The following is an 11,017-nucleotide window of genomic DNA, read 5'->3' as shown; positions in this document are numbered from 1 at the left end:
TCCGCCAACAGCGGCGTCAGGAGCAGGGGGAGTGTCCGAGTATGCAGTAGTTGCATCACTCTCCTCTCGCCCTTATCAAAAAGATGCAAAGGGAAAAGACGGCGCTGCCGCAACACGCACAAAATCGGACCGTGTTGTCTCATCTGTCAAGCACTGAAGGTAGTACAAAGAGTCCCCGGACACGAGCTGGCGCCGAAAAGCGCTGCTAGCCGCATACACAGCAAGCAGTGCACCCATGTATGCCTGCGCCTCAGCTCCCAGAAGCGTGGAGGTTTGCCAGTCGCCCCCTTGCAGGGAGCTGGTGACGAGATAGTGCACCTGCACGGCATTGCTAAGGCAGTGGTTCAGGAATCGAAGAGCCATATCAATCTCTGTGCTTTCCTTGACGCCATCTGCGGTAGTCGATGAAGTCGGCGTCGTCATCGTTGGTTTCCTCGCATTCGATTTGCTCGCAGACGCAAGAGAAAATATATATCTTTGGAGTAGATGGCAGTATCAAAAAGACGCACGCGTGTTTGTGTCTGCATGGAATAGAAGAGCTAGAGCGATCCCTCCTCCTACACCTGGTGGGGACATTCATAGCCGCAAGGGAAGCCGCTAAGGCGGAGGGAAAGGCACACATCTTTACAAGAGGAAACAAGTACGCCGCCTCTTCAATCTTACCCGCCTCGTCGTACGCGGGCACTCCTTGTCTTTGCGAGCGCGGCGCAAGCCTGCGATACACCAACTGTTCAGAAGTGGTTTTACACTCTGTCATCGCAAGGCGGTGAGTCCGTGAATCCCTCTCCCTGCTCGTGATAGTGCCTTACGCTACCTCTCTGTGCATGCGAGTTTCTTTTTCTTCGTTGCATATTCTTCTTGTAGTTGAGCAAGAAAACGGGGACGCGATGCGTGCTCTGTTTGTTTCCTTGCTTGCTTTCCGGCACTTGTCAGTGCAGCGGCGCCGCAGCACCGGCGAGCGCAAAGCGCAGCACCGTGGGAAAAAAAAGATGAGTACCACAGCACGCACACACAAAGAAAATAAACGTGCGCACAATGCGCATGGAGAAGAGAGAAGGGTGTGTCCGCTGCTCCTGCTGCTGCTGCTGCCCCGGCGGTAGGACTGCTGGTTTTCCGAGTGTGTTCACAATCCGGAAAAAAAAGAGAAGGAGGCGAGTGCGGGGTCAGGAGGAGGAGGGGGAGAGGGGCTCCACCCAATACAAAAACAGCCCGAAAAAGAGGCAACCGAAGACAAGACTATGGTACATGATGTGAGATCTAGCGGTGATGCGAAAGAGAAAACGCGCAGGGAAACCAAAACAGCACTATACATATATATATATACAAGGCACTCATACGCACCGACACACACACGTATATATGAGGCAACTCACGTGCCTGCCCAAGAACGCACGCACACACCAAATACACGATCCCTATTGCCGGCTTGTGAACGACACAACAGCACAGCTGACAAAGAAAAAAAAGCCAAACAGCACCACAGAAAGCGCGCAGGGAAGAAAAGGCAAAGGAAACGTAGAAACAACCACGTCTCACTCTACATGAGGCGCACCGAAGAACACGCGCAGAGTCCGTTCGATAGAGCGCTGATAGTAGTACTCCATCGGTAACTCGGGCTCTTCAGTCTCCCCGCCGTTGCGCGGCGCACTATGACGGTGCCACCGCCTCCCTCGTGAGCCGCTCGGTTCGACTACAGACGGGCACGTCTGCGCGACCGTCTCACCCCAACAGAACGGCGCGGAACTCGACAGTACAAACACGGCTGGCACGGTTGTTTCCATGTGGTGTCGTGCGCGCGTGGCGTCCGGACCGCTGAGGCGTCTCTGTGCCTGGCTTGAGGTGAGACGCTCGCTAGCATCACGCTCGCACCCTTGCCTTTTACCTCGGCACTCCTTGGGGCGGCTGCCGACCTCGCGTGACCTGGTCGGCGCGGTGAAACACCAACGAGCCTGCGACAACCCACCCCCACCACTCGCATCGCACTCAATGTCTCCTAGCGAACAGTGGCTACCCTTCTCTTTTTCTGCTGACCCCAGCACCTGACACGGTCGCCGGTGCTGAGGCGCATCGTCGGGTGGCAGGGAAGGCGAAGCGACACTGGTGTCCTCCGCTCCTCTCCCAAGACTAGGAGGTGCGGCGTGCTGAGGCAGAGAGGGGCCGGGGGCATTGGTGCGAAGGCCCACGGCGGCGATGCTGGATTCCATTGTGGAAAATGTGTTGGTGTTGCGCGGTTGAGGGCTCTGCTGCTGCTGCTGCTGCTGTTGCAAGCGCTCACGCTCGAAGGCCTGCAGAGCTGCCTCAGCCACAGCCCGTGCGTGGGCGTCGCAGCGCTTTTGGTCCTCCTGCCGACGCTGCTGCTGTGCGGCCAACAGCTCTTGGTAGTTCATGTCATACAGGTAGCGCCGCGCAACGTCACCAAGGACTTCGTAGGCCTCTTGAATGTCCGTGAAGTCCCTCGAGAGAGGTTGGCACGAGACCGCCGCTACATTAGAGCGGGCAACACTCGCGTTGGCGGATGCATTCTCACCGCCCTTTGTGGCGACACGGTGCTTGTCAGCATCTACCGTGGAGGTCTCCTCTGTCGCCGCGCCACTGCCGATCTTGTCCGGATGGAACTGGAGCGCCAGACGCTTGAACGCGCGGCGGATCTCCTCGCCGGAGGCGTGGGGCAGTACATCGAGAATAGCGTAGTAGTCCTTCAGCATCACACAGGCCCCCCAGCTCATATGAGCCCAAAACAAAGCAGACACGAGGAGCGGCTTCTTGCGCGCCACCGTCAATGACGAAAGCGGAGGCAGGTGAGAACGCAGAGAAAGGAAGACTGTGAAAGGCCAGCAAGAGGAGAGGCAGATGCACACGAGAAGGGCAGAGCTGACGCTACGCTGTCCATTCATGCACAAAGATGCACATCCCGGTCAGTGAAAGAGAGAGCGAGAGTCCGCCAGCAAAGCACTTGCGCCAATATGTGTGATTCGGGCGTAAAAGAAGTTTTAATCGATGGATGTATGTTTTCGCCTTCCGTTTCTTTCGCACTTGCGGCAGTGCTGGGACGCTTTCTCGATCCCTGACCTACCGCGCGCTGCTGCACGGTGAGAGAAATACCAAGAAGAGGCGAGGCACTAACGGTAGAGAAGAAGGAAGAGAGTGGAAACCTGGTAATGCTTATCCGGCCCGCAGAGGTAGTCGCTGCAGAGGAGAAGAGCGACAGAGACGGCCGGTATGGCCCATCACGAGTGTCCCAGTCAACGAGGCACGTCATCGCGCAGGCTGTCGCCTGCGTGCGGAGCACGCCAACACACAAGGACACGAACAAAGTAACACGAAGCGGGATCCCCCACTTCGAAAGCAGTCAGGAGTCGATGCACCAACGCTATCGTAGTGCAACAAGCGCGTGCTGTCAGCGCTGCAGCAGCGCTCTTCCTTTGATCTGCACCTCCTTCCCTCCCTTTTCTGTTTGGGCAAATGCGTTCGTTTTTTACTGTCGTGCTCAAGTCCGCGCTTGTGGCGTGTGACCTATGCTTCGCTGTAAAGTAGGATTGACTCCGTCGATGCGTTCCCTTCGACCTGATGAATCGTGTTAATGTACTCGCCTCTCTCTCGCTTAGGCCACGGGCAACACCCTCCTGCGAGCGTTGCGGAGTGCCGTTCTTCCATGGAGTCTGTCGACCGCTTTTTCTCGCAGTACACCAAGATAGCGTAGTGGATGATACTGCTGCAAACCTATCTACAGCAGCACGTGTGTGCGTGGAGCCGCAATGCCACTCCAGCAGAGATGTGTGGGAAGAGAGAGAGAAAGACACGCACAGAGAGAAAGAAAGCGTGCGAAGACTGTAGCGCCTGCACGATCCATCTTTCCTTGTCTCTGGCTTTTCGCCCTTTCCCGTGCGTCGTTTTGCCCCTGATGTGGTGCGGTGGTCATCAGCGCGCCTTGCGGGCAAGCTGCGCCTCCTTTCGCTCTCGCGCACTCATGAAGGAGTTCTCGATTGCTTCCACGCCCATCTTCTCGTCCACCACGTGCCGGTTTACCTTGCCACGCCGCTCCATCTTCACGTAATAGCTATCTTTGAGCAGCTCGTCCAGCTCTGCCTGCTTCCAGGCGCGGCTGCGCTCGGACTTGGACATCTTCAGCAGCTTCAGCGCTTCCAACTTCTCGTTGCGCTCCGTGCGATGTCTCTTCGCATCTGGGCTGTCATCGCCCCCACCGTCCACAGCTGCCGCGGCCGACTGCTCCTCGGCGGCACGTTGCCGCTTCTCCCGCAGCACAGTCGCCATCTGCTTCACAAACGGAGCGAATTCGTCCTGCAGAGGAATGCGCAGCACACGCATCCGCTTGATCTCACCGCAGTTGGGGATCTTGAAAAGCGCGAAGCCGTGCGTGAGGTCGGTGAGGTCAATGAGCTGCAGTTGAAAGATGTAGCGACACTCGTGCTCCTTGTAGGCCCGCAGGAACGACACGAAGGCCCGGGCGGCGAGGTTCAGCAGCTTCTCATTGCGGCACTCCTCTCGCCGCAGCGCGAGAATGGAGGGACTCGTGCACATGTCGCCCAGCACCTCTTTCCGTTTCGCGAGTCGCTGGCTCTTTCCGTCCACCATCGCTTGATGCGCCTCGTGCAGCTGCTGGCGGCGCTCTCGCCGACTCAGCTGTTTCTCACGGTGCGCCTGGTGAATCGCCTTCCGCTTATCCGGCAGCTCGGAGCTGAGCAGCGTGCGTCGCGCGTTCATGTTACGGACGGCATCCTTGGCGACGTCGACGCTGTCCCGCTCCTCGTCTAGCGCCTGGAGAGGTACGTTCTGCAGCCGCATAAAGTTGATGTACTCCAGCTCCTGCGGCATGAGAAAGACGACACTCTTACCGCTGCGCCCCATGCGCGCCGTGCGGCCGATGCGGTGGATAAACGTGTTGGGGTCCACCGGCGGGTCGTACTGCACCACCAGGCCTACCTCCGGGATATCCAGCCCGCGCGCCGCCACGTCGGTGCACACGAGCACGCATCGCGAACGCCTCGTCACTTGCCGGTGCACCTTCTGACGCTTCTCCAATTTCATTTGGCCGTGGAGGGCGAAGACGTTGTCAGCCTCGTCCTGCCACAGCACCGCCGAGAGCGCCTCGTAGAGCCACTCCACGCTAGCACACGTCATGACATACACAAGCACCTTCTCATCCTTGTGCGACGCCAGGAACTCAACGAGGCGGTCCAGCTTCTCAGACGCGTGCGTGAAGGCGTAGAAGTTAGAGAGCTGCTCGGGTATCTGCGGCTTTGTAGAGTCGCTGTTGGCGGAGTTGAGGGGGTTGATGCGGACGGTGACGGACACCGGGTTGCGCATCCCAGCCCGCGCCAGCTCCGTCAGCTCTTTTGTCTGCGTCGCACTGAACAGACCGGTGCGGCGCTGCTTCGGCAGCCGCTTCAGCAGCGCATCCAGCTTTGCCCGGAAGCCGAACTCGAGCAGTTTATCGGCCTCGTCGAGAATGAGAAGCTCGAACTGACTCAAGTGGAAGAGGTTCGCGTACTTGGAGGAGACGAGCAGCTCGTAGAGCCGGCCCGGTGTGCCGACGAGTACGTTGCCGCCCTGTTTGCTGAATTCCTCGACGTCGTGCTTGATGTCGCGTCCGCCGATGTAGCACTGGTAAGAGTAGGCGGGCAGACCGTTCGCTGGGCTGCCGTTTTTGTAGCTTTTCGTCACAAAGTGCAACATGCGCTTTACGATATGAAACACCTGCTGCGCCAACTCCCTCGATGGCAGCACGAGAACGGCAAAGACGGCGTTCTTGTACTCCTTCGCTACCTCTCGGCACCGTGGGCGCAGCAGCATCTCCAGGCACGGGATAAGGTATGCGAGCGTCTTGCCGCTCCCGGTGATGGCCTCCACAACTACGTCGTAGTTGGTGAGGAAGAGTGGAATGGTGCGGGCCTGGACGGGAGCCATTGTCGTGAACTTCATGCAGTCCTGGAGGAACGCGAGGGTCGGCTCACTAAGCTTGGCCCCCTTCATCGTTTCCCATGTGTTCGCCATGGCGAAGGCAACTACGCAGCAAAGCACCGCGCAGGTGCCTCCCTCATCACCAATGGCACTTGAGGCCCTCGAAGCTGAAGAGGGTGTGGTAGGAAGTGAGGGCACACACAAAGGTCTAGAGGGACGCGGTCGGTGATGAGGGCGCGAGAGACACGGTTTAGGCAGTGCCAGTGGTCGTGTGATCGCTCTCTTTCTTTCTCGAGCGGCTATTCCGTTTCTGTTTTCCTTTCGTACTTTTCGTGTGTGTGCGTGTGTGCGCTTGTTACGGCGGTGCACGCTGGAGCCGCAGCGAAGGAAAGAGAAGGCAGAGAAGGAGGAGGAGGGAGTGTAGCGACAGACGGTGCAGATAATAAAGACGCTTAGTCGCCCCTCGCGCCACGCGGGACGGCCACATGGCAAACAAGAGCCTCGGCGGATTCCGCAGCACACTGGCACAGAGAGCAGTCACCTTGGCATTTGAAAAAAAACGCTCTCTCAGAGCACCAGGTACATGAGCATGGATGCTACAGACAACTGCTTCAGCCCACGAGTAAGCTACCGGCCCACACACGTGTACCGGTCTAAGAGACTAGACGAGTTGCCCCCGCGGCTGCTTTGTGTTGCCGTGCGTTCGGCTGATCGTTGGGGCTTCGAAACTGGATACATGCTCGAGACAAGATCAAAGGTGAACGCTGGAAGAACACAATTGGCAGAGCGAAACAGTTACAGACGGCAAGTGAAGGGTCAGCGAAGTGAAACTCACAAGGGGAAGGGGCAGAGCGAGGAATGGTAATAAAGGAAGCGACGGGCAAAGGCACGAGGGAGGTAGGGAAGGAGGAGTGAACAGCCCGCAGGGAGGCGGCTCCGACTTGAAAGCGACCTCTCTCCCCACTCACCTTTCGCCTTCCCTGCCATCCGCATCTTCCTCGATTCTGGAGCATGCGCTAGAAAAGGGGGAGGAAGGGGAAACAAAAACAACTATCTTTTCCCACTCAGCAAGCAAAGCAAAAAAGCCGGGTGAGACAAGCCTACCGTTGACACGATTGCACACTCGTAAGAAACTCCGCAAAGAGGGCGGCAGAAAATAACACAAACACACTGAGCGACGGAAAAAAGGAAAAAACAGAAAGATGGAGAGCATCCTGGGCATTTGCTGACGAGAAAAGTTGAGAAACATACAGTTGCAGGTGCGAGCAGGCAGAAAAAAGGGGGGAGGAACAGGAGCACTGACGAAGCGCCTGCAGTCACCGAAAGGAAGCAGCAGATACACACGAGGAGCACACCCACACCCACGCGCAGGCAAAGGATCGAAGAACAAAAACCGGGAATGGAAAAGCAGAGAAGACGTTTCCCGTACCCAGGCAAATAGGCAGTCAAGTCGTAGACACCAGCTCGAGCTGTGTTTAGCGGTAACAGCAACGTGAACGACATACAAATATATATGCAGACACACGCACACACAGCCCGACACAGCTGCAGGTACAAATTTCGCAGGTGCAGAAGAGCCCTTTCTCCTGCCTGCTCTCGCTTTGCTCGGCCGGTTAGCTTCTCCGTTGTTTGTTTTTCCTTTTCGTCCCCCTCTCGGGTGGCGCGGGGTGGGTGATGGATGTAGGGGGTACGTCGCCCTCTACACACCCTTAAAGAGCCCTCTAACGCAGTGTTGTCCCTGGCCGCCTTGCGAGGTGTTTAGGCTGTAGAAGATGGAGAGCTTCTCCTCCCCCCTTTTGTTGGCTGCTGAAGGCACCATTAATGCACATCAGCGCCTGGCCCAGCAGCAGCTATGTGCGAGCGCTTGCTTAAACATCAACCTCGACCCCTCTATGTTCCACGCCCCCCCCCCACCCGACTCTCCCTTCGCGTCAGAGAAACCCAGAGAGAGGACAACACGGGTGAGTAATCCACTCGCAGATGATGACACGCCGAGGGAGACAAAAAGAAACTTTGAAAGAGCAGATACCGACCCCAGACCTCTCGCGTGGCGACAACCTTTCTGCCCTTGCTCCTCCCCTCTCACTTCCTCCCTGTCTGCCTCCGCCTCCTTCCTCCCGTGTCACGTACGCCTAGGCGTACCAAACGAGTCGCTGCAATGATCATCAAAAAGGGATGCGGAAATCGAAGAGAGAACGCGACGGAGCACGCGAGTGGGAGCGAGACAGCGGCAGACCATCCGAGGTACAGGGAGGATGAGAGGTCTGAGAATCTGTGTCTCCATCCCAGTTGCTTCCGCTTCTCCAACACACACAGTATTGCCGCCAGCGCACATGCTTTTGTTGTTGTTATTTTCCCTTTTACCTCCGCTCGCCCCACGCCGTCTTCCCAATTTCAAACGACAGCAGCGGACCCGGCATTGCGCACGTCCGTGACAAAGTCCTGCAGGGCGCTCATGTAGCCGGGCATGAGCGGCAGGTTGTTGTGCCGCCCGTCCTCAAACTCGAGAAAGCGACGCAGCGGGACAGTGAGGTCGCTGCCGTTGCCATCGCGCAGACACTTCGTCGCAGCCTTGTATAGTGTCCGCATCTGCTCCGGTGGCACTATCTCATCACGCATACCAGAGAGGAAGAGCATCGGCACCACAACCTTCGTAATCTTCTGCGCGCTGTTCCAACTTATCCGCAGAGCCAGGGGCTTGACGTAGTACTCAAAGATACCGACCGCAAGGCCTGGGCATTGACTCGCCAGCTTCGTCAGGATTGGCCGGCTCAGGGCCGAGGCCATGTCGCTGATGGAGCTGAAGGAGTTTTCTACAATCACAGCAGCTATGCGGCGGGCGTAACGTTCGTTGGCAGCCAAGTGAATCGAGACAGCGCCACCGAGGCTGGTGCCCATGACAATGATACGATCACGCGGCACACGAGGATCCTGCCACAGATAGTCGAAGCAGGCCTGCGCATCCAGCTCCAACGTCTCCTGCGTCTGCTCCGAGTCATCGCTAAGGCCAAAACCACGATAGTCAACCATCATGACCGCGCACTTCAGGTGGGTCACAAAGGCCCGAGCAAGAGGCAGGCGATGGCCAACGTTACCGGCGTTTCCATGAAAGTACAGCATTACAAACGTCGGCATCCCGCTCGGCATGGTAACGCTTCTACTGCTGCCAGGCAACGTGCTGCCGGCGCTGGTACTCTCTGTAGCGCCACCTGATGCATCCACCTCAACATGCACGCCTCCCTCTGCAGTGGCTAAATTGGAGGATGCGTGCCCGATCGAGTCGGAGACGCTTGCATTGCCGCTCTTCTCCGCCGACGGCGCAGGGGCCGGCCACAGCATGTAGCCCCACAATCGCACTTTATCAGCGGTGGTGACGCACACACGCTCTGCGTAGGGGATACCGAGCGCCACCGGGTCTTCGCAGACCTCTCGACTCTCTGGAGGAATCTGTGGGTAGTAGAGCAGTCGGTTCTGCTGACTTCGGTAGCGGTAGCTCATGATGTGCAGAAAGAGGGACACAAATACAGCGACCAGGACCAAGTAGAGTCCGGCCGAGAGAAGAAAGCCGCCAAAGCTCATCGTGCCGTTTTCACAAAGGAGAGATGAAGGTGTTGTAAGTACTGGCGTTGGAGTCGACACTCAGATGTCACCTTGGACAAGTGACTGCGAGCCTTTTCGGCAGGCACGCATACACGCAACCTGTGCGTTGGATGCTGCTCGACGATGTCAAGGAACGCAGGCAAAAGCGTGCAGCCGAAATCGCCGTTTCTTTACTCCGTGGTCCTTGCTCCCTCCCTCTCCCCTCCACCTCCCTACCTTTCTATGTTTGGCGAGCAAACTCGATGAAGCGCGGTAGGAACAGCACCCCAGACCGGACGAAGGTGTGAAAGAGGGTGCACAGACGAAGACACAGAAAAAAAGGGCGCGCCGGCGCGTGTGCGTGGGAGACCAACACAGGGCAAGTGGAGAACACCAAAACGATGCGACGCAAGGACAAGGAGACCAAATAAAGTCTGGGAGTGTTGCCCTCTCGCCACCTCGTTACTGAAAGCCCCTCGCGCAGCCTCTAGACACTCTTGCGTTGCCTCGAACAAAATACAAAAAAGGACAGCTGAGCAATGCGCGGTGTCTGGAGGGTAATGCGCAAAGCGGGAGAGAGAGAATAGGTGATCACCACAGAGAGTCCGAAAAACATATAAATATATTTATATATGTTGTACTAGAACGGCGGCGAAGGGAGAAAAGGCAGCAGTATGTCAGCACGCACTGCCACAACTTGCTTGCGGGGAATGAAGATGATAAAGGATGCTGAGCGCCGAAGGGAGAGAGAGGTGTAGGCGCAAACTTGACGTCGCGCTTGTTGAGGCTATGTGAAGCTTACCAACCGAAAAAAAAGCCGAAGAGGGGGTGGCCAAGAGATAGCGGAGAAGAGCGGATGCAGTAACGGTTGAAACAGACCTGCAGAGAGAGAGAGCGGTGATACTTACCCTCCCTCGAACACCGTTTACCTCTCCTTGTATTTTTTCTCTTTGTTGGCGTTGCCCTTCCGTGGCTGTCGAGCCTGCGGAGGCGATGCACTGAAGGCGTGCAGGGACGAGAAGAAGAAAAGATGGGACGAACGTAGTCGAGCGATTTGTTTTTCTAAGGGGGCACACTCGGTGGCGTAGGCGTGCACACCGACCGGCATGCGCGCAGGCGTCGACAATAAAATGGCAACGACTGCGTTTCGTCCCGTCTGCTTTGGCGCCGTGCACCGCGAAGAGAGAAGAAAAGAAAGAGGCAACCGGAAGAACGAGCAGTAGGGAGAACAAGCCAGGCATTGTGGGCGAGAGCATAGAGAGACACGATTCCCAGAAGAGGGAGGGAGGGAGGGAGGGAGGGGGGACACGGAGAGGGGTGAAGGATCACAGGCCACCCGCGGATGGCGCCGCAGATGCCACAGCGAGCCTCTTTTTGTAGCGGCGAATGTGAAAAAGAGCGCGCGTGTCAGGTGGTGCAAAATTCACCTTTCTCGCTCTCCACAGCTCTTCGGCACCGACGTCATGGACCCTTCGTGGAAAGAAGCAGAGCCGTGAAGCGGTCTTCCCCTCCGTGTTGC

At 57.3% G+C, this 11,017-nt stretch overlaps 4 protein-coding genes across 4 annotated transcripts; all 4 read right to left on the bottom strand.

Moving 5' to 3' along the window:
* Positions 1–75: 75 nt before the first annotated feature.
* On the bottom strand, positions 76–423 carry LMXM_34_4045 (conserved hypothetical protein; the record flags this gene model as incomplete). The annotated part of the gene is made up of 1 exon (XM_003879351.1): positions 76–423. One exon carries the CDS (start codon positions 421–423, stop codon positions 76–78), a length of 348 nt encoding a protein of 115 aa, XP_003879400.1.
* Positions 424–1,532: 1,109 nt separating this feature from the next.
* On the bottom strand, positions 1,533–2,705 carry LMXM_34_4040 (conserved hypothetical protein; the record flags this gene model as incomplete). The annotated part of the gene is made up of 1 exon (XM_003879350.1): positions 1,533–2,705. The coding sequence occupies one exon, from the start codon at positions 2,703–2,705 to the stop codon at positions 1,533–1,535; it is 1,173 nt and encodes a 390-aa protein (XP_003879399.1).
* Positions 2,706–3,918: 1,213 nt separating this feature from the next.
* Positions 3,919–5,991, bottom strand: LMXM_34_4030 (putative ATP-dependent RNA helicase; the record flags this gene model as incomplete). The annotated part of the gene is made up of 1 exon (XM_003879349.1): positions 3,919–5,991. One exon carries the CDS (start codon positions 5,989–5,991, stop codon positions 3,919–3,921), a length of 2,073 nt encoding a protein of 690 aa, XP_003879398.1.
* Positions 5,992–8,313: 2,322 nt separating this feature from the next.
* LMXM_34_4020 (Bem46-like serine peptidase) lies at positions 8,314–9,498 on the bottom strand (the record flags this gene model as incomplete). The annotated part of the gene is made up of 1 exon (XM_003879348.1): positions 8,314–9,498. The coding sequence occupies one exon, from the start codon at positions 9,496–9,498 to the stop codon at positions 8,314–8,316; it is 1,185 nt and encodes a 394-aa protein (XP_003879397.1).
* Positions 9,499–11,017: the final 1,519 nt, after the last annotated feature.

Source organism: Leishmania mexicana, chromosome 34, assembly GCF_000234665.1.
Source record: "Leishmania mexicana MHOM/GT/2001/U1103 complete genome, chromosome 34".
Taxonomy (NCBI): domain Eukaryota; phylum Euglenozoa; class Kinetoplastea; order Trypanosomatida; family Trypanosomatidae; genus Leishmania; species Leishmania mexicana.
Note: the sequence above shows the minus strand (reverse complement) of the source record. Positions and strands in the feature narration are given on the sequence as shown.